This window comes from Caloenas nicobarica, chromosome 8 (genome assembly GCF_036013445.1).
Source record: "Caloenas nicobarica isolate bCalNic1 chromosome 8, bCalNic1.hap1, whole genome shotgun sequence".
NCBI classification, from domain to species: Eukaryota; Metazoa; Chordata; class Aves; order Columbiformes; family Columbidae; genus Caloenas; species Caloenas nicobarica.
Window position 1 is genome coordinate 14605536 of NC_088252.1, and position 23906 is coordinate 14629441.

The 23906-nt window shown below is 37.6% G+C and overlaps 1 protein-coding gene across 4 annotated transcripts in view; it reads right to left on the bottom strand.

Moving 5' to 3' along the window:
* PLOD2 (procollagen-lysine,2-oxoglutarate 5-dioxygenase 2) overlaps nt 1-23906 on the bottom strand; it is a 65234-nt gene that overhangs the window by 12311 nt on the left and 29017 nt on the right. For all 4 annotated transcript variants that reach the window (XM_065640181.1, XM_065640183.1, XM_065640180.1 and 1 more), the window contains exons 3-10: nt 22503-22639; nt 16740-16903; nt 15652-15764; nt 13599-13662; nt 12714-12811; nt 9966-10067; nt 7960-8085; nt 6333-6454 (exon numbers count right to left, since the gene is read on the bottom strand). In XM_065640181.1, coding sequence (XP_065496253.1) covers nt 6333-6454; nt 7960-8085; nt 9966-10067; nt 12714-12811; nt 13599-13662; nt 15652-15764; nt 16740-16903; nt 22503-22639 — 926 coding nt within the window. The remainder of the gene's footprint in view (nt 1-6332; nt 6455-7959; nt 8086-9965; nt 10068-12713; nt 12812-13598; nt 13663-15651; nt 15765-16739; nt 16904-22502; nt 22640-23906) is intronic.

The window sequence follows — 23906 nt, forward strand, 5'->3', positions numbered from 1 at the left end:
TTTCTTATCAAACTTAACCACTAAAGATGTAGTAATGATTTGAGACAAATTTTTAAAATACGCAAACGACCAAAATGGTCTTCCCGCTACTGCTGAAGTCGCTCTGTTTGGACACACACCCATAGTTTAAATCTTTGGTCAATCTCTAGTTTTGCTTTAAATGACATCTCCTTCACTGACAGTTTTCCATCTTACATATAAGATTTTTTATGACAGCAATTCCTTAATCAGCACTTTCTTCCATAATTGCCCCAGTTGAAAGCAGTAGGTTTTATTTTGGTCATAACGCGGACCAGCAATTAAGTCTTTATGGCATTTTCCATTACTAGCCTATTCTGCTCAAAGCTTTACAAGTATGGAACACAATTCACATGTAGCTTTATCACTAGCATAAGTACAATCATTAACCTGACTTTTATATTGCACTTGACATTAGCTATTCTATTTCTTCCAAAAATATTCAGCTCCTTTATCCTCATTCTATTAATGAGGAAACTAAACCCGACAGACCAACAGACTTGATGCCAACCCAGGGTTCCAGCCACAACACTGGCCAGCACCTCCCCAAAAGCAGCAAAAACTTTGGTGCTAACGAGTATGAATGGTATTAGTGGTTTTTAATTACAAAAATGTGAAAAATATATAACAAATAGAACATATTTGTATTTAGTTGTAGGCAAACGTGGCTGGAAAAATCGATTACATAATCTCAAAATGTATGGTCCTTCAACTTTTTTTTTCTTTTTTTAATCCCCTTTAAATCCAGAGCAAGAGAATTCCACCAAAACAGGTCCAATGTGTTTAGTGTTGAAAAGTCTTCTGTACTCCATTCACGGAGTAATCCAAAACACAAAATAGTCAATTAAACATTTTGGTCTAAGTCATACTCAGCCATTCATTAATCTGTTGAGAACTTTGAAAGCATTACTGCCTTAAATAGTCTAGAAATTCAGCTGCAGCACAAATCACCTACAATGTGAAACCTCTAACTTCAGCCTCCAAGGCAAAAATCAAGGCTCCTATTCTGACTGTACTTTGATTCATTTTCCCCTCTATTCCTTTCTAGACAGCATTGAAGCCTGGATCACCAAATGTCAAAACTTCACATTTAAAGCATAATTTTCCTTGCATTTCCAGATATCAAGTTACCATGTCAAATGTGAAGTATGAGTTTTGCCTTTGCACTTTAAGGTGAGTAACAAAAACCTGCACAAAACACTTCCGGTTTCAGGTATACAGAAAAAGATTAGTAAAAGTTTCTGTCAAAATTAATAAAGCAAGCCTATTCTTAAGAAATTCATGCATCTTCTCTTCAGGCTTTTGGTGCTGTCAAGTAGCTTTCCAAAGGAAAAAGAAGTAATCCTGGATATTCTTACGCTTTAAAGTATTACTTTCTTACAGTGTATGCTAACCTCTCCAGATGTAGAAATCCCAGATTATATGTGACACTATTTATTATGTGTATCCAGGTCATGGCATGGAACAAGTGGAAAGTGCTCTCTAGCAATACTCATAGGTATACCAATATACTTCCTAATCTAAATTGAATGGCTAAAACCTTCAACCTGCCTGTTTTTACACTCCACATGCTTATAAGCTGAGACCAAATATTGAAAAGGATGTTATATTTTTGTACGTAACTTAATGCCGTTTCAGTGTAATAATTTAAAAACTTTAGTAAAAGGCCAAGATTTTTTGTTGGAAGTGTGAAGTTAATCTCAGCAGATCAGTTTACAGTATTTTGCAATCAGAGCGATGTTAACGTTGCTTACAAACCATGAGCCCGTCTGGAACAGTGACCTCATCTGAAAAGGAAAAGCGTCACTGCTCTTCAAACTTTCCACTGAGATATTCCAAGGGCTGAGTTGTTTATAGCACCGAGACATACAGTCTACTCTATTTCTTTACTATTGAGTTACACTTTCTTTAGACATAGTTTGAATTTGCAATTAATCAATATATATTTTTTATACTACTCATAGTTTGAGAATACAATTCCCAACGTGGATTGTGAGCCCAAAGGGAGAGCACTCACACCCTTTGACAGACCTCTGAAATAAATGGTGCCTCAGATACCAGTCTGCAACACTCACTGAAAGACTGCGGGACATTGCCTGCCACTTAGGATTACATTTTGCACCTCGCCAGATAGCCACAACAGTATAAAGAAACTCTTATCACCCATCACTAAAAGCAAACAAGTGAAGCCACAAAACAGATAAACCACTAATGTTTAGTTTTTCTTCTCAGGCTTAAGATTGTTACCACGGTTACCACACTTGGAAGCTACTGAAATCAGATATGGGTGGGAAAGTTGTTTTTGTTCTGCAACACTCAAAGTTCAAAAAGTTTCTCGTTCATCTGAGGCTGAAACCCGAAACTGCTGAAGCGTTCAGGAGAAGCAGGTCCAGAAAATCCAAGTCTCCAACAGAAATCACCGGACATCCGGAAGACACAGATTTAATCCCTGCTCTTCCTTTCACCACAGCACAGATACTTGCCCTACTCGCAGGGCTGCATCCGTGTCAGCATTTATCAATGGGAGCTCGGAGACAGACTTTGTCTTTGGACTTCCAAGAAGCACATCGGAGACCCCAAATTTGGCTCGAATTCAACGGTGAGCTCAATGAACTCTGATAACTCATCTCTCTACTATTACTCCTGAAAGTTTTGAAAGCTTTCAATGTAAATTTTCATTAAAATGTGCACACTCCCACTAAAAACTGAGGTAAATCATGTTTTTTAAAAAGTTCAAGAAAAATCCTAGCTAGTTCTAGTATAAGTATTTTTGAGAGAGAAAAAAAACAACCCCCCAAAAAGAAACCCTAAAGTCCATAAGTACTGGGGGAAAAAAAAATTATGGAAAATAAGCTTTTTATAAATAAAACTTCAGAGACGTGAAAAGATGAATTCCCATATTTCCCCACTTTCTGTTTTTGCTTGACCATATTTCATATTGTTATTCTACACTTTCTGTCATAACAAATTCTGCAACAGCTGGCTGAAAACTCATCTCCGAACAAGGCAAGACCACAAATGAGTGTTTTCTTAAAGGAAAAAAAAAACAAAAAAACACCAAAAAACCCACAATTGTAAGAACTCATGGGAGACAAGGCTGAAAAAAAAAAAAAGCTATTTTAGGATTTCAAGAGATGTACATGCAGCGAAAATACTAAGACAACATGCAGCTAAACTTCCTTTCTTTTTATTCTGCTTTATTCCTCCCCACACTTTTTATTCTGTTTCAGCCCACAATAAGGAGAGCTGTGCACTCTTGTTTGCAAATATGGTTGAATTGCAACAAGTCTTTGCTGACTGCACAATTTTGGGTCCTTTCCAACACCTATCCAACTTTCACAAGTGCAGGAGAGGGCTTTCCATGTCAAGAAGCAGCAAGAAAGTAAATGTTTAAAATTATTCTTTAATATGTGAATGAGAAAAGCAGACAGACTTTTGCTGCATGGCTATAGGTAAAATTAAAAAATATTTTCTCACATCTTTATTGACTTAAGAGACACCATTTACTGAGAACCTCGTTGTGATTTATCGCCATTTTTTACTGAGCCAAAAAGGGGGAAAAAAAGAGTTAAGGAGAAAACTGATACAACCACATTATATACTCAAAAGTATTGTGCTGAAAACAAACCAGACCTTCAATGCTTAAATTCACTCTTTTTTTCTAATTATTCTATCATTAGGCACTGAACTGTATTAATTGAATCTTGTTTTGCTGCTTCCAATAAATAGACTTTTTTTCCAAAATGTGCAAGTGAGGAAACTAAATTAATTCTAAATCTACTGGAAATTAACAGAGAGATACTAAAATCAGTTAATTTGAAACAGAGAGAAAACAAGTGTTTGAGGCAGATGGAACAAAACTATCAGCCAATAATGCAAATAGAAGCAGGAAAAAATTAATCAGAAGACTGAGTATATCAATCTCTGTAAATCAAGCCATTAAGCAGGTTTGAAGAATCACTCTTTTCAAGTCATTCCCATTGCAGTATTGCCAAGAAACAGATGAGGTGATGGTGGAAGCCAGCTGAAGGGCTGAAAGCAAATTATTTTTCATAGTATCTGCCTTTGCCATAAACATCCCGTACTTCCAAGCTAGACTTTTCTGAGGAATAGTAAAATGCATTTGCTCCAGAGAAGCTGGTGATGTTCACAAGGGCAGCCAAGCAGATCAGGAGTGCAAAGGGAGCAGCAGATTAACTGAACCTGCTTCAGTCAAATTGAAAGGAGCCATCAAACTGTATCTACGTTGTTCACATGAAAGATTGTACTACTAACACTCCTGCTTTCTGGATGATTCAGTATTTTGGCGTGGTCTCATTCCACATGCATTGTATTTCATGTTTTCTCTATGTGCTATATATGTCTTTAGGGCAGAATCTTTATTAAAAAGGTCTTTCAAAGCAGGACCAACATGGGTCAAATAATATCCAGACAAGGGATAACACATTGCAGTGTAGTATATACAGTGGTACATATCACACGTGTGATCTCTCTGCCCTATATAACAGAATTTGAAATTATTTCATGTGAATATACATTTAAATTCCTATTTTTTTACCCACAGATCAAGCAGAGACCATATATCATATTAAAACTTCTGTCACATTATAAGTCAGTAGGTTCTATCAAAGGTTGACAGGTTTAAAGATCTTTTGGTGAGATTTAGTAACAGTATAGAAATTGTTTATCCTAAAAATTCTGCCATATGGTGTCTATATAACAACAAAGAGGACAAGGCGACTCCAGAAATTTCACCTCAGTTACATGTAACATAAAGTACTTCAAAAAGCTTGCAAACACTGTACAACTGCTTTAGAGACTATTAGAAATAAAGAGGGAATGATTTGCAAACATGCGAATGGCTGCTTACCCTACCACTGCACATCTGCGGTGTTTCCTAGAAACACTACGGGCGACGCTTGGACCTCAGCCAAACATCAGCTTCCCAGCGGCTTCGGCACAACAATACCACATTCAAACAAATTTCCAAGAACACCCCGGAGACTCAGGATTAATTCCTCACTCTTTCAGTGGATGCCATGAACAGCCTATGCTATGCTCTTAACCTCTGAATATATTTAAAAAAAAAAAAAAAAAGGCCTTTTGAAAATAATGTCTCGGTTCTGACACTCACGGAAGATTTGCGAGAAAAGCGAATGGAAGAATTATGTGAGAATGATGCCTGCTCATGGGTCACAGCAAGGTGTTGGTGGGATCCTGGTCTGTAAAACTCCATAGTTTGATGGAAATACTGGGAGAGCCATGAGAAACTCTGTGGTAGCTGCAGCCACTAAGGAGACCCCTTTACAGGCAGGTCTGAGATGGGATACATACTCCAAGGTTCAGATTTAGGCCTGGCAAGTGTCAGGTTTAAAAGCTAAAGAGCTGGAATTGCTAGTAAGATGGGAAGGAAGAAAAACATTAAACAAAACAAAACAAAACAAAACAAAACAAAAAAAAAGGCAAGACCAAGGAAATAAAATCAGTTCCTTTGCAAGCCCTGTTTTTCTCCTGAAAGCAGAAATTCCTTCTAGAGCACTTCTAAAGGATATTCCTGTCTCTTTATAACATAGAAATAAATACAATTCTGTCACCTGTATGCCCAGGTTCAGCTTTAACCATATTTTTATTTAAATGATGGGGGACTAAGACAAAAAAAGTACAGATGTTAAATGCACATCTAGTCCAAGAGGTGCTTCTATGCTGTGAAATCCCTCTGTGATAAGTTAGCTTGAAAAGGTTTTGGATAAAAAGTAAAACCAAATAATTTTTTTGAAGATGGACTGCAATTCGAATTTCCATTTACATTTGCACCTGTTTCTACCTTCTTTTTTTAATAATTACTGCTACATATATTTTTCTGCACAAACTTTAATAGTTCGCTGAAATATATAATCTATTTTATTTCAACAGCATTATTTTAAAAAAATATTTAAACTTTACAGTTTATGTTCATCATGTTTCAATATATACCCATGTTTGGCCTAACCATAATGTAAAAATAATCTGACAACTTTCTTTGTAGTCTACTATTGTCTACACTTTCATTAGAAGACAAGATGACAGACTATCAAAGTAGTCTAAACCAGAGAGATATTTTCGAAGTGACTAATAGCTTTTTACATTAGACAGAAACCAGAAAATACTCGATAATTCATATCTTACATCTAGAGCTTGTTCTACCACAAAAGGTCCCACTTTTTTATCTTAAGATGCAAAGCTGTTAGTATTTAAGATGCAAAATAATATACATAAAAGATGAAAAACACGTTAGTGCATGCATCATAATAACACATTTATAAATTAGAAATTACATTCCCATGTTCCGGGCTTCTGCTTGACTCAGATTTTCTTCAGGTCCAACAATTTTTATGTTTCTGATAATGTTCTTGGCTTTTTCCCAGAATTTCTTGATGTGCTTTTCATGGTAAACCTCCTGTAATCGTGTTAACATCGTTTATAGTAAATTAAAAGTACACGTTGCTGTGAAATCATAAACATAGTGTCCAAGAACACATTGTATTCTATCCTAAATAAACAGATGGCAAACAGTATTTGAAGATATTCCAGTATATCTGTCATTAAAATCACGCTCTTCTGTCCAAAATTTAGCAAAAGAATCCAACATCAGCAATTGAAGCTGTACATCCAGAATAATGATGCAAAACTCAGAGACTGTTTATGCAGTATTTTTTCAAGATATTTATTTTATGATCTTCAAAACCCATCCTACAATCTCAGTGGCACATAGGAGGTTTTTATACCATTCCAGATGGCTTTAGAGAAGGAGCTGCTACCTGTACTCAGGTGGACAGTCACAGTCATTGTTTCTTTAAAACATAGTCACGGTGATTGCTTCTTTAGTTTATAATTACTCTACCTCTAATTTAAGAGATCTCAGCTGCATGCAATGCTTCCAAACCAGTGCCCTCACTTGTTGCTTCTGCATATTATGGTTGAGTTTAGAATAATTAAAATATTGGGTGTGGGGTTCCCTCCTGTGATAAAAAAAGTTGTTCAATCTTTTATATTCCTTTCAAATATCATATGACATCTGACTGAAGCAACGAAGCCTAGCAGAGCCTACAAATTCCTATGTGCATATCGCATTTATACCTTCAGCGTTCCCTTAGAAAAACACACTGAAGGCCTTAAAGATAAGCTGTACTTCTATTACTCAGGCCTTTTGTGCTATGGTATCAACAGCATTGCACACCAACTGAAAAAGGGCAAAATTATAATATTTTCCTCCAATTTCTCTTGCAGCATTTTTTCCAAAAAACTTACGTCTGTCACCTCATTCATGAAAATAGCAATACTGAAGTCACTGGTGAAGTATCAGCAACATTAGATCATCAGGTAATAAGCAAAAAGCATTCAAAAAAATATTCAGAAAAGCAACTCATCTGTACTGCCATTTAAAATATACCTGGACACACCAGTCTTTCCCACAGCACCCAGCAGGAGCACCAAGAGAAACATAAATACACTGGAGTATCAACAAGATGAAAAACAAATCCAATGTCAACTACTGGATAACAGTTATTAATAACATGCTTTAACTTCTGGTCAACCCTGGAGTGGCCAGGCAGTCAAACTAGAAGATCTAGTAGGTCACTTCCAACTGGAACTATTCTTTTCTTAGTCTGTTATATTCTGACAATTAGTGCTGCTTCCAGAAGCATATGCTTAAAATATATTTTTTTTCATTACTAAAAGAGAAAGAATCCAAGCAGTTTCTTTAAACAGACTTCAGTAAGCACTGCCACAATTTCATTTAATTGGTGTATTTTTCCACTTCTGCATACTAAATTCTGAGATTCTCTCTTCCTATGCAGTTTAACTGTATATATATGTAGAATCCATACACTCCCACACTCATTTTCATTCACATCATAACTTTCAAATTGAAGCTTTACACAATAGTAACATCATACTTACATTATTATGAATGAAGATACTGAGTGTCTCCTTTGGGTAGTCCAGAGTCAACAGTCTGTCTAAAAATTTAGGCAGGAAAGGGGTGGGTTGTTCAATGAAAACACCAATTTTTACTCTTGGATATTCCTGAAAAAAAAAGGTATTTTAACACAACCATAAGACTTGCCTCCTTTCTAAGATTAGTCATATTAAAAAGCAACTAATGTCATGTTGTAGGAACTTAGGCCACACAGCTTCTAAAGAATCAAAGAAAATTAGCTCAAAAGTGCTATGTCCTGTATTTATTTTCATTGACTTCACTAAAAAGGCAAAGATAATGGATTTAAACTCTCTGAATTCCAATAGCAGCAACAGCAAGCAGAAAATAACGTATTACGGTTTTCAAAATTGTTACTTTAAAAAAAATAAAACAGCAAAAAAGTATTTAAGAACTGCATGGCAAATTCATTTTTTGAAAGCAACATACCTATATGTGTTAAGTTTACAAGAAAATACAAGGAAGAACAGGTTTTTATAAGTAGTTAAAGAATAAATACCACAAAATATTTAACTCATTTGCACGTTAAGCAAAAGACTACAATATCCCTCCATACAATAATATGCACTGTTTCCCCCAACCATTATAAGCGGGCTCTGCATTACTTCCCTATTCATTGATTTCATCAAGACCTTTGATGAACTAACTAGAGCTTCTCTCCTTGCATCCACGGATGCTGAAGTTTTATGCACCTTATTTTAATGTGAATTCACATCTTTTGAAAAGCCACATTAATTCCTGGCTTGCCTGTGCTTGATATAGAAATCACGACCACTAAAACAAACCTAGACAGCACTTTTGTGTATTCCTAAAATATACTATTACATTACGCAAGACAAAGAAATCTAACCTTCAAAGGCCACCACTCTTACACAAAGAAATGCACTGATTAAATAAAATTTTTTTCCACCTCTAAAGCAGACAGTTAGTATAAACGTCTAACCCACTACAAGGCTCAGAGAGAAACCTTATATGAGCATAAAAGGCTGCAAGTTAGCTTTCCCAAAGCAAGCCAACGCCCACTTGAAAAGTGTCTGGATAAATGATCAGTGCATGGTGAGATTTCACAATGTCACTGTCTGCATCGGAAATCCAGAAACATACTGGCAAGTGCACCAGATCAGAAGCATTAGGAAGCAATGTTTACGCTGACTGCCTCCTATTCGCAACTTCATCTGCAAACCCCATATGTACTTGTGCAGACATCCTAATAACTTCAGAACAGCTGATGAAGACAAGTCCACTGGCGTGTCTTGAAAAAAGCAACTGCGATATTCTCTGGCAACCGCTCCATCAAGGCTGGTATCACGGTAAGCGGTACTGCTGATTGTGAGCGATGAGAAAAGCAGCGTGTGCCATTGGGCTCACTAAGCTGAGCACACACATGTGCTACCAATAATAGAACTGTTGCAATCATTTGTTTGGCATATTTCTCTGCTTCTAAGCCATTTTCCCTTTATTCTCCAGGACAAAGAGAACCAGGTTCGGGCTGGATCTACAAAGGTTATAGGGACAATCAGGAATTACTAACACTCCTCCAGTACAATGAAGTGTGAATTGCTTGGCTCTACACTAAAAGCTCATGAGCATGACCAAAGCAAAACACTGTTTAAAAAAATCAGGAGTAAAAATCCCTGCAAACTACATGTCCTCAAAGCAGAGCGTTGTCTGCTGCATCTCCCATGTCTGCTGTATCTCTACAGAGATGCATCTCTGCTGCATCTCCTCAAATCAGAGAGTTCATCAGCTGAGACTCTGGTTCACCAAACCACAAGGAGTTGTCACTGCATAATCAGAATCTAGGTCACAATGAACAATTTTAATAACCGGCATTTCATATACCAGAAAAAATGCCCCGAAGTGTCTACAAGACATAATATTGGATACTGAAGCTACTTTGCCTCAGAAATCACTATACACCTATCAACTGCATTCAAACAGGTGGTGTTCTAGTGAAAAGTACTCTTACCGTTACTGTTGACAGGTCTAGTAAGTCTAAATCACAAATACTGCAACCCGTTTCCCGTGTCCAAGCATTAGGAATATAGTTTCCCAAATAATTCAAGTGAATCTGGTAAATAAATGAACAATTCTGATTAATGAAAGGTGCATGCAAATGGTGATTTGTACCTTTTAAAGAATTTGGGCTTATTCATTGAATCTCATACCTAAAGGCAATTGACTGTATTTTTTTAATTTAAAATTTAAAAAAAACCGAAACCAAACCAAACAAATAAGCATACAAAAATAGGAGGTAAAAGCTTTTTCTTCTTCTTTTCATTTAGAAAACAGGTTATATTCTCCTAGCATCTACATTTATTGTTTCAGTTAAACCAAAAATCTGTTGCAAGTATAACTACCAACTAAATGCTTACAAAACACAGATTATAGATCATACAGGTCTCAAATCTGCAAGGCGTGATTTCAAGGAAAAAAAAAATCTATATAGTTTAATTCTTTCCCCAAATCTGAGAATCTTCAATACTTTACACAAAACACAAAGAGCGACCATATGAAAAACACATAGAAAATTTAGAGGATACATGCCCAGACAATGTATTTTTGACAGGCTATGCCAAAATTCAGAAGCCAGCCGGAGGGACACATTTTAAAGCAGCATCTAGCTTCTTAACACATTTCAAATTGGCGCTGAACAAATTATGTACTTTTTCTGTCAATGGGCTGCCCTGTCCTCCTGGATTACACGGGAAGTTTATGCAGAACTTCACTCTTCTCCGCTGCCATTTGCAATGGGTAAGGGATCTCGTCTGCTAGGGAAGGTCTGCCTGAGGAAGGCTACCATTCATTCCTGCTCTACTACTCTCATAAAAAACTGGAAGGATGGAATATTATTTTGAATAGAAAACACTCCAGTCCAATACTCAGCCTGGCTTTTATCATATTTTGGGTGTTTGTTTCTGCATGTTGAAAATCATTTCAGACACATTATAAACACAATTGCTTGAACTTAATTTCTAAGATGTACAATAAAGTTGATGAAAATTAATATTTCATAAAAGAGACATGCACTTGAGGGGAAAAAAGAAAAAAAAAAAAGAAGAATGACATGTCAGGATGTCAGAATAATTTGGTATCCATTTCAAGGTGTCTCTGACACTAATCTGCAAATTGAAGAGATTAAATACAAGCCAGAAGGTTCTTACAAACAGAACTTTTATTATTTGGAGTTAATTCTGGGAATTACTTTCATATTCGTTTATTTACCTACTAAAAAAAACTTTTCCCAATCCTATTACACTATTATCTTCTTAGTACTACTCTACATTTAAAACAGATGAAGCTAGTTGCATTGTCAAAGTGATATATAACAAGAATTTCCTCTTTGCTTTTAAAACTACATCACTATATTCAGAAATTGAGTTTTATTTAAAGTAGCGTAACTCGTGTTAGTATAAAGAGTTCCAACCTAAACTGCTTGCCCAATTGTAAAATACAGCACCTTTCTTTTCACTGGCAAAGTGTCAACAAAGCCAGTGATGACCGATAACTTGAGGATTTAATTGAGGCAAAAATAACTGTAGCAACATGGAAGAAATTGGTCACGTATTTCACTGCTACTGAGTAGATATAAGCCAAACAGATAACATGACCATTATATTCACTAATTCCAAAGATGAAGTTCAGTGCAAAAACTAAGCAGCAGCAATTATTGGGATATTAATGAGTTTGAAACTTTATTTCATTCTCCTGGGAGCAATTTTTCTGAAAATAAGGAGCTGCAGAGTAGGGAACACGTATTCAGAAGAACTTAGGCAGTATCCATGTCCAATCCTTCAGCCAACAGAGGCTACTAGAAATGATACACCTCTACACTTCTTCACCATCTAACAAAAAATGCAACTGCCATATGATCAAAACATAGCTGTTTCTCCCAGAGAAACTGTGCCAGGTCCTCTGGACCACTGAATCCTTACACAGGGTCAGAATCTGCCAGAACAGCTGTTCTGCGGGGCAGACAGTGCTCTACCATGAACCCAAAGCTCAGGAACCACGAGTACATTGCAGGCAGTGATCAATGACACTTGTGGACAACACCCTCAGACACATGGTGTGAACTGCAGGGTTGTCGTATGCAGGGACAGGAGTTGGACTCGATGATCCTTGTGGGTTCCTTCCAACTCAGGACAGTCTATGACTTCTATGAAGATGCAACAACAAAAAACAGCCGTGCTTGCGTGTGTATATATATATACACACACATACATTTATATATTTTTGCCGGTATACAATATATTTTTAATATATGTGTATACAAACACACACCAAGGTCTGCGGTAGGATCAGATGTGTTACTGTTTTGTACCCCAGCCTGCGACTCTTGGTTAGATTTCTTTCCCCCTGAAAACCTGATCTTCTGATTATTGTTTAATAATCAGATAGACATTCTTCGGTTGCTTCAAGAACTGTTTCATGACACTGAACAAATTAATATAAGCTTACTTGCTTCTAGTATCTCATGCTACAATAAATTTGGGAGCAGAATGAGTTGCTTCAGCAGTGACATCAAGTTACAGTGACAGCTGAATAACATGATGGAGAGAGCTATTAGAATGGGTTTATCTTTGTAATTCTTATTAACATTAATTGGAAATGAGCAGTGGTTGTGTGCTATGACTCTTTCAGACTCTTCCATCAGTGTTTTGCCTCCATTAAAATTGACAACTTTGCACAAAAATAAAACCAAACTGCCACTCACTTTAGTTGGACCATTTCCATGAACAGTGATCGGTAACGTGTCATACACTGAATTCCTTGCTCTCACTTTTCCTTCTTCAAATTTCAAAAGGACTTCATCTGCAAATCAATAAAGATCATACAGTAATAAAAGTTTATAAATAAAAGCTAAAATTTCTGAGTTATTTAAGTTCTTGCTGATGCAATATACCTTGCTGTCACTATCATTGTCAATGTTACTTATTTGGAAGCTTTTGTTCATTATTTAACTAGATCTTGAATTCTAAGTTCTTTATGCTAAATAAAGTTACATCAAACTTTAGAGTTTGTCATCGGCAGCCTTCAGTATTTGAAAAAAATCTGCTTTAAAAATAAAACTAATTTTGTGCAAATGCTATTTATAGAGAAATTATAGTTATTTCAGATATGATCTGACTATAAAAAGTTGTTCCATAATTAGAGGTTAAAGGTAAGAAAGGAAGTTTGCACAGATGTCATTTTTCAATTTAAATTCATGACAGTTGAATAAAGGAACTTCTACATTATTCCACATGCTATTGCATTATGTACAACCTTTCACTTAAGAACATCTAAAATGCAATTTTCATTACCAATCATACTCCTATAATTAACTTTGTAAAGGCAGATGGAAAAATGGTTCTTTGTGTTTACTGCTAACTTCATTTATTGAAAACTATTTTTTCTATTTTAAATCAAATATTTTAATCAATGGGAGAAATCAATTAATATTAAACCCAAAAGACTTGCAACCGATCTGGTAATCAGTTTTACCCATCCAAATATCTCTTTAAAACACGCATATGTTTAGGGAATGATATTCACAGTTGAGCAAAGACAGCGTTAATAACAGCTAAAAAACCACATAATGTGCAAATCTCATTCTTACCAACAGCTCCGTTTAGGGTCTGGAAAATTGTACATTTGTGGTCCAACGTAATGTTAATGCGTTCCTGAAATAAAAGTACCAAAGATGTTACAGCATTCTAAAAAGCAATGTTTTTACGGTAATACTGCAGTTATACTGCAGTGGCAGCAAGCAATCAGGCAAAACTATGTATTCAGCTCTTAGATATAATCTTAATTATATATTGTTAAGTTTTTCTATATTCCTGAGTTGTGCAGCCCTACAGCAATCAGTTTTACGTATGCAAAAACTTTACCAAAACTTGAAGGATAAAGGTCATAACTTTCCAAAGAAACTACAATTTGGCAGTACAAGCTAAATAAAATGTGTGTAACAAGTCTTGGCCAAGCAACAAAACATACTGTGTTTCTCAATCTCAAAAATACAAAAGCCAAATTTAAGTATTATGTCAGAAAAGAAAACACTAGTGGTTTTAAAATGTGTTCCTAATATTGCATTATTAATCCTATCTAGCTGCTTATTTAAAGTACCACATTTTGAAGTTTTAACGTGGATCAAAGCATATAACCCTTAAAACACTCTTAAAAACCCTTATATAGGTAACACACTCCGTTTTGGTCTTCTAAGATTTTGTTACATGTTCTACAGCATAGGACATGACCATACAGATAATAGTGCTAATGGATAATACAGTATCCTAAACTAAGTGCCATGGAGGCATTTTGAATTGTAGCGCAGTTGTGCACTGTGCAGAAGTACACTTTTTTTGTCTAGAAGACAATCTGTTTAGACAGCTAATTACACTTCTTCTGACTTTGGTGCAGAGTCAGCTTTAATGCCTCTACACCCTGTCCTTTCAATTGCATATCTAGCTTCTGACTTAGCTGGCATAAAATCAATTCAAATATTAAGGGCTGGAAGGAATGTCCTATGAGGAGCAGCTAAGGACTTTGGGTTCATCTAGGCTGGAGAAAAAAAGAGACTTAGGGGTGACCTCATTGCTGTCTACAGCTTCCTGAGGAGGGGACGTGCAGAGCGGGGTGCTGAGCTCTGCTCCCCACGATCCAGTGACAGGACGTGTGGGAACGGCTCAAAGCTGCACCAGGGGAGGTTTAGACTGGACATGGGGAAGCATTTCTTTATCAAGAGTGGCCAAACACTGAAAGAGGCTCCCTAATGAGGCGGTCGATGCCCCAAGCCTGTCAAGTGTTTAGGAGGCATCTGGATAATGCCCTTAATAACGTTAATTTTTGGTCAGCCCCGTATTGCTTAGGGAGTTGAACTAGGTGATTGTTGTATGTCCCTTCCAACTGGAATATTCTATTCTATTCTAGTAACTGTATCTAAACATGCCTGATTGTTTCAGGAGTAACTTAATGGAAAAATGTATATGGATTTCAGAAACTTCACGTCTGCCTAAGCTAAAAATCAACCTCGAAATTCCACAATATCATATTCTAAAAATCTTTTTGCATCAATACATTGTTAACTTCTCCTAGCCCTCTTTTTCCAGCATCAGGGCCACGCCTCTGACATCTATCATGCTTTAATGCTGCTAGTCAGCAGAGAACTTTGTTAAGCTAGGGCACCAAGAGGTCTTCACCCAAAATTTATGATGCAGGTATCTTGAACTTATCTGCACAAAAAGCTGAAGAGTCAGAGGCAGCTGCAGGCAGGATCTGAAATGGCAGCAAGCCAAAATATAAAACACTGGATCAGCAAGTAGTTCAGTGACACCCTGCAAAAATGCCACATTCTCCGGCCGTCAAACTGCCAGTACATGGCACCCTCATTGAGATGAATGTGTCCAATCACATCCCTCACACCTATTATTTCTAATAATGAAGACAACCTGCCTGGATCTGCAGACAGTCTGAAATAATAGATCAAGTCATGACCGTTTGGAAGTCTGTTCATCAGTCCTACAGCAGGAACCTCCAGAGAACAAACACAACCATCAACACTGCACTCAGGAATAGAGACAGCACTGCTTTTATTTTTATCTCCTGATGTTTTATGAGGAGCAGGATGTTATTTCAAGAAGAAAGAAATGAGAAAGCCAGTCACTACCTACCCTTGCCAATGGGTCAACATAGATTTTGGTGTAAAACAGCTGGTCATCATCATTATCCTGCAGATTCCATTGCTGCACAATACTATTTATATACGGAGCATAACCAATAAATCCTGCAATATCACACACACATAAGTTATTTCCATAAAAAGCACTACTCTGCCAATGCTGTCCACCAGTCAGGGACTTCATTCTGACTGTTTGGTGCCAGCAAAGGAAAAGTATGAAATCCATACAACTTGGCTCAAAATACAGTTTTCTTCCTGTGATATGTACCAATTCTGTTGCAAAGGGTTTATAATTAATGGTTATTTTTATACTAATGCTATTTTAGGTGAAAAAATAGGAAACAGATCTGTTTAGGATGGCCCTGAGAACTACAAAGCATGAGATTAGAGTACTACTGTTCCCAAAAAGCCCATCTGTGGAAAAAGTTTCATTTTCATCAATCACTTCCTGCTGGCAGAGAAGCCTGAATCTAATACTGCCAGAATTACAAAGAAAATTCAATTCAAAACCAATATACATTAAGTTTAAGCCAAAACAAAAACAAAGATAGGGCAGATAGGCAAAGTAAAGAAGGGAGGGAAAGGAACAGGGACCGTCCCAGATCTATACATTGTCCAGCAACATGTACCTTGGAGAAGTGACATTGTGTGCTCTGTAGCAGTTAAACCACATTAGTCAGGACCAGCTAAACTGTGCCTTTAAATAGCACATACTGCTTTGACTGGGCTTGTACACTAGATTGTTTCTGAAGTAGATTCAATAAGTGGCAAATGCGTCGTCCCTGCACAGCATTTCATTGCAAGGCACAGCTGCTTGTTAGGCAGTTACTTTATTTACCTGCTTTTTTACGTGGGATTGACAACTAATACTATGTAAGTTTGAATGAAAACTATTCTTGAGCACAGAAGAGGAGCTATTCCAGTGGAGAGGGAGAGTGGAAGAGGAGGACAGCAAATCCAGTCCTCGATTTTATACTTGGGGAATTCAAGAACAGTTCCACAAACAAATAGATAAATCAGATAACAGAAGTGAGTCATGTTCAAGTTCAAGAGTCTAATGTGTTCAAGAATCACACTTGCCTCCTGAGTTCAGGAATCGTTTTCCACTCCGGACAACAGGATACTTGTCAGCTAGCCTTTTATCTGGCCAAATGAGTCCATCTGCTGCAAACACCACTTTATGATTAGTTTCCTGAAATTTCTTTAGCAGCTCTTCAGGGCCCCCCGCAAAGATAACATCATAGCTAAAAATAAATAAAATATATCCATTCGATTATTTTTAATGCTGCTGTGTTCAAAACGACAAGTGGCTGGACTATTCAAATATTAAAAATCATACAGACAGCCCTTTTATTCTGATAAATGACTCATTAAATCATGTTTTGCCACCATGTAAAATTGTATACCCTTCTAGGAGAAAAACTTCCATCAATACTATTTGTCCAATACAGTTTCCCTTTCTTTCTACATTCTTTTTTAACCTTCCACATTTTGGACATCCTTTTGCTTCAGATTTTGTCTACCTTTCTCATTTCATGTATTTTGAGTAAAAAAATACATTTTCCCCTTTAGAAAACTGTTTATGTGTTTAAGAACCAAACCCAAAACAAAACAAGCCCCAAACAAACAAAAAACTTAGCAGTTGAAATAGAGTAGGACTGAAAGATTATTTGATTCTCACTGGGAAACTCTACATGATCTTGTTCCAAAACACGATGGCACTGACTTGCTTCTGAAAAGTCTTATCATGAAGGTACTTAGATATTTCTTAGTAAAGTCTAGTTGCCCAGAAACTTAAACTGTGTTGCATCCTCACAATATATGTAATATATTACAATATAATATCCTGACAATAATAACGTAACATATACAATTTCTCCTTCAACCTCCTTAATAAGCTGAAGACTTCAGAAGGCTCTAAACTTCACAATCTCTATCTACAAAAAACTTCACCTGCCTATATGTGTTCATCGGAATTGACTCCCAACTCCTATTGGGGACAAAGACCTAAAGGTGGAGGGCTCATCTCTAAAAACTGCAGTTACGCACAGCCAAAGGTCACCACTACCCCAAAACAGAAAGAAACATGCACGGGTTTGGCAAAGGTCATGTGAGAATGTAGTATCACAAGCCTAGTGGTTTCTTGTTGTTAAATCGTATCTAAATCAATGCCCCTGGGAAACAAACAAACAAACCACCAACCTCAAACTATGTGTGATTAGATTATTCAGAGTATAAGGTTCCTTTGCTTGTACTTTAGACCTACATATAAAAGGCACTAATGTGAAAACCACCTCAAGGTTCATTTTACACGGAATGAAACCGTGACACACTAATATTGGAATCAAATCATAGACTAACCTCTGGCTATATGAGAATATTTGGGTCTGATGGCAGCATCTCAGCCTCACAGCTTCCTCAGCCGAATGCAGGTATATCCTTACTGCATACATTTACCTAAGTAACTGAAAAGCATCAGCCCTGATATAGGGCAAAGGAATGGCACAGCTACCAAAAATCGAAAGGTCTAGCCTTAACCAAGATTCTGTTCTTGCAAAGTCTTTTAGCTGGGCTAAGAAGGACAGCAGTATCCACACTGGCAGTACGCAGAACTTTTTGCACTGAAATGTATTACTCAGCAATAGTGCCAACAGATCAGCCATTACTGACTTCTGGTACTTCTTTATTACAGTTCTGAAATTCTTTAAAATGTCCATTCTTCAAAGGGGATTTCATGCAATTGGCCTAAGAGAACTGAACAACAGCTGGCTTACAAATGCAAGAGAATATTTCCATCTCAGAGCAAAGTATGAGCCTTGGAGAGGAAGTGTGTTATGTTGTCTGCATAAAGTAAGTGGATTTCTGAAAGCTCTCACTGCTTTGTTTTTCTGTAACTTTGGCAGAAGAATGTATGAAAAAAATATTGTACATTTTGGAGCTTCCCCAGTTTTGCAAAAACTGTCTGTTTCTGCCCAAATATACAGGAATACACTTCCCTCCCTTTTCCATTCAATTGGTGTAGCCCGATTCAAAGCCAGAATGAGCCTGAAGAACAAGCAAGAAACAGGAGACAAGTTGAACACAGACAAAACTAGAGATTTGTATGAAGCTTTAACTTAATAGCTCATGGCAGGCTGTGCTTCTCCTCTTTTACCAGGTTAGTGCTGCTGCTGCAATGACTTACAGCTGCGGGAAGGAACCAAACACCCCTGGAACATTGCTTCCAAGGACTTTCATTCTGGAAAAGCAAGCCAAAGTTGAGCAACATGCTGGGCTAGACACAGGCTTTGCTTGTGAAACGAATATGCTACTTAATACAGTACAGTTTAGAATAAAAAGCACAGTGCAGAGCTGCTAAACTGCATTACCAATTATTGTAAACTTTACACACTAATGGATATTATGCAGGAGAACGAATCCAGCACAGACATACATTTTCCACTAATTTTCATGGCCCTCTGTTCTGTCAAGAGGTGACTTACTGCCACCAGACCTCCTCCTAGGCAGGATCTCCACCAGCCTCCCCATCAACTGCTTTATGAAGCTCCTGCCCTTCTCTCCAGGCAACAGGAAAACTTCTAGAGTCAAACTAAAACCTATAAATCCATCATTTGCCTTGCTTGCCTGCTATGTCAGATTATGTTCAGTCTATCCAGCACTCAACTCCTACTGTAACAGAGGATTCACCTCAGGTCTACATCACTAAGACCATCACAAAATGGGTCCCAGGACTATCCTTGACAGTTTATACTGTTATTATGGGTGATACACAGGGGAGAAAAGACTGGATAAATCCAGGAAAAAAGCAGGCTGCCTTGGCAAGCTGGAAAAACTCAGATACTCTCTTTATTTATTCTTCATAAATCCTTCTGACTAAGTAGAAAGCAAGAAGGGGAAAAGAAAAAAAAAAAAAAAAAAGGGCACACACCAGTAACTTTCCACAACTCCAATCCCATTTCCTGAATCTCCCAGATGGCAGATGCTTGGGGCTGGAATCCACCTAGCTACGCACCCAGCAGTCCCAGCAACACAGGGAAACACTGATGATAGCTCAAGCCCTCTAGAACTGAACATGCAACTCCTGCATCCACAACCTTTACAACTACAAGGACTTCTTACTATTCGAGCTGCGGGTTAAGAGCTCAACACACAAACAAGAGAGGGCTTACTAGTAACCAGCAATTCAGGTCCTGTATCTCATCTTATTTAACAGGGCTGTTCAGCCACACAGCTGTTTTGTCATTTACACTATACCCTCACCAGGACCACACCTTAACCATTTTGAGATATGGAGAAAATGTAATCATCCTTTAGTTTCTGACTAATGTTAAAAATAAATAAATAAATAAATAAATAAATAAGAAGGGCTTCAGAAGTCTTCCATGATACAAATAGATGGTTGTGGGAGTTCTGGATGACAGTCACAGCATCAACTATTTTATCCAGTCTACACTGGCCATTAGCCAGTTCAATCTGAAATTGTCCAAAGTAAACCAGTAGTTAGCTCTTGCAAAAACAAGCCTAATTTAAATAGCGTTCCATCTACAGGCAAAGCATTTTGCTATCTGTACCTAGACACAAGCTGTCCACAGAAGAAGTTCAAACTTTTTCCAGAATTGTGAGATACATAAAAAAGTGCTCAAAAGCAAGAAGCTAAGTTTGTTAAGCAAACAGTTCACTATAAATTATTTGCCTAGTTACAGTAAGTAAACCAGACATTTCCTTTCCCTGCCCTCAAGATTAATATTCCAAATGCTTCACAATTAATATAATAAGGAACACTTGAAAAAGAAAGGGAGGTCACTATATTTATCTTCTCCGAACTTGCTGCTACATTGATCAACATTTAAATTGCAAACCAGGATTCCTGGAAATGAAAAAAGCTCATTAGAATAAAAATATAATGCTAGACCGAGCAAACCAGTTTTTTCTCGTATCTGGAATCAGTTCCATCAGCTTTAAATCAATATCCAGTTGGGATTATGGACCTCAAAAACTTGAGAGGCCTTAAATCCTGTGATTTTTCATGACAAGAAAGATTATGGCATCTGCACTTCAATACACATGCTCCTCTGTACTCACTCATCCATTCCATCAGACAGCTTGCCCCTCAAGAGAACAAATTTTGTTGGAGAAGAATTAGAGCTATACCCAAATCTGATAACAGATTTGCATATTTTACCATATAGGGAGAAAATATTGATGAATCAGGATAATAAATTTGAAAACAAAGAAATTTAATGTAAGTAGGAAACATTTGGGAAATATTTGATTCATCTGAGTGTTTAGTAAAGACAAAAATCTCCCAAATAAATCTTAAAAAGTTTCAGTTATTGCATGATCACTAGGACAACATTATGAACTAACACGTAGTATTTTTACTTTTAGAAAGATACTTTTTGCACTTATCAAATGCAAAACTGATCAAATCAATAAAATTCAAAACCAGAACATGTACCTCCAAACTCTTTTGTTACTTTTACTGTCAATTAACCATACAAAGAAAATATCCAGCGTAATAAATTTCCCTTATAAAGCTTGTTCTTCAACTGGCTTTCAAACTCTATCTTCCACTTAACACAAGAGGTAAAAAAAGAAACTGAGTAGCACCTTTAAATTTTCTACCAGTCTAGTAGGCTACTCCAACTTTCCTAAACTCCTAACTTATACAAAACAACAAATGAACTTTCCAGTCAATACCACTGTCAGACCACTTTCTCTCTTGTGATGGTGTCTGCTGTACAAATCTTTCCAAACCTCTACCTTGCAACAGGGTCCCTAAAATTCTTCATCTGACAAATTTTCTAAAGTAAATAAATAAATAAAGGCAAGCTAAAAGCTGAAAGAAAATTCTGGAGCAGACATTCCAACACAACTCGGTAACAATAGCGTTAAACACAGCTTGCACTCTGCTACCTCCCCAAGGCTGCCTGTCTGCAATCAGGGCTCTATGTCCCCGATGCAAGACTTGGTCCCATACCTTCCTTGCAGCAATTCTTATAGAGCTGTGGCCCCACTCTGGTTAATGCTAATGTGGAAAAGCTTGGCAGCTGCCGTGAGCTAGATTCTTAGCTGCTCTGATCATGCTCTTGTCACAGGAGCAAAAGAAGAGGAGGAAGGAAAGAAAAAAAAGCAGAGGGAAGCAATGGAAAAAGTGGGGTTTGGACATGGCTGAGCTCCCTGTTCTCTGTGACACGGAGAATCCTATCTGGCCTCCAGCGAGGATGTTCGAGCATAGCTGTGCTATGAGCTATAATCTGGCACCTGCAGCAGCATTGTCTCTCCATCCTTCTGTCGTACAGACAGCACAAGCATCAGAGGCATATGCTGGCACTAAGCCTCTCGTTTCGGTTCTCTAATATGTAAAAGAAGTTCTCCTGTTAAGCGCTTTCCTCAGGGGCCCATCTCCAGCTTCCTCTGTATCACCGTTACTTCAATGGAACAAGATCATGCTCTGGTCCCTGCTGGCCACTTCATTTCTGGAGCTGCTTTTGCTCTCCCCCAATCCACACTCCCAGCCCACAGCCACGTCCTGCCCTCAGCACAGCTGAAAAGGGAGAGGACAAATGCTTGCCTAAAAGCCTGTCAGCTCCCAGTAACATTTTTTCACCCCCTCGAGGCAGCAGAACTATGAACAATGAATCTGTAAATTCGTTAAAAAAGTAAGGATTGCTCCAAGAGCAATCTACTGTTTTGATGAATGAAGAAAAATGGAAGCACGCTCTCTCAAGTAAGCAGCAAGGGGGGAAAGCAGCATACAATTTTCAGCGTGTCACAGCAGCATGTCACTTTTGCATGCCTACCCAGACTCAAATGTAAAGGCAACAAGACAGGTTTGCTCACCATTCAACAAACATTACAACCAAGTCCTCTTGATCAGCATAGCTTTCTATGCCTTCTTTCAGCAGTCGAACTTTCTGCCCTCCACCAATCGAGTTAGGCAGCTCGCCACCTTTCCACTCTTCACCTTTTCCTAGTACCTGGAATAAGAAAAAAACCACTTTTTGCTAGTACCCAAAACCAAGAGGCTTTTTAAAGCAGACCGTTATTGAAAACAGATGTTAAAGCAGAAGCAACACATTAAAGCATAGCAAGCCAGCATTTCCAGCATCATAAGTTTTCCATGTCTGAAGCAGCATTCATCACAATGACATCACTGCAAAAACACGAGAGAGACATTTCTTAACCAAATAAGAATTGGGAAATTGCCTGCTACCACCATTTATTCAAATGTGTCTCCTTCAGCAAAAAAAAAAAAAAAAAAAAAAAGCTAATAATTATTTCAAAATTTGCATTAGAAAAACATTCTGAATGAGACCTTTAAAAGTGAATATAATCACTTTAGGAACAGGAAGTATAAGAGACCTTGGTGGATCAGGGTATTGCTAAAATAAATTGCAAGCTCCAGGCTTTCTGAAATCCCTCCAGAACACTTTTGTACAAGGGAAGGATAGGTTCCCCAATATACTGCTGGCTGCTACAGTCAGTTAAATAAAACTCCTCCCTAGCCAAGCACTATATCAAATTACACCTCAAAAAAAGAAAAAAAAAAACCTGAAACTTTTTGGGGGTTTTATAATGTTTTCGGAACTTATAAAACCTGGAAGAATTACATTGCATAGTGTTTTGGACAAATCTGCAAAGCTGTATCCAGATGTATCCAGAGCTCAGACTTCTCAGGTGCTTTAATACAGGATTATCATATTAGGAAAGGTTCTCTCAGTCTTCCAGATTCAGTGGTAGAAGTCAAACTTTAGAGACCCAAATAATTTCCTATTTATAGTGTAGACACTGTGGTAAGTAAGCAGAAAAATTTCATAATGCCATCTGAATTCCTGGATTTCCTCTTGCAGAACCCATTTGTGGGGAAAGTTTAGAAGAAGGTTAGTGCCCTCCCTTTTTCCCAAGGTCAGACAGAGGCCAACCTCAGTACGTGACATACAGAGACATGGAGCAAGGCAGAAAAGGCTGGCAAGAATGATAGAAACGTTTTGTCCTCTCAGAGAATTACAGGTTCCAGGGAAACAGAGTGAAACTTTCAGTTGTGACCCTCCCTCCTTCCCCACAGCTGGGATCCAGCCTTGTTTAAGGAGGAGGAAGACATCCGAAGCTCTCTGAGTGCAGCGCCGCTTCCACAAGTATTCATACAAACAAAATCGGCCACACTGAAAAGCAAGGCTGTATGATAAATCAAAGCAGAACCTGCAAGTGGCTGAGGACGCAGATCACAACAGCTACGGATCTATA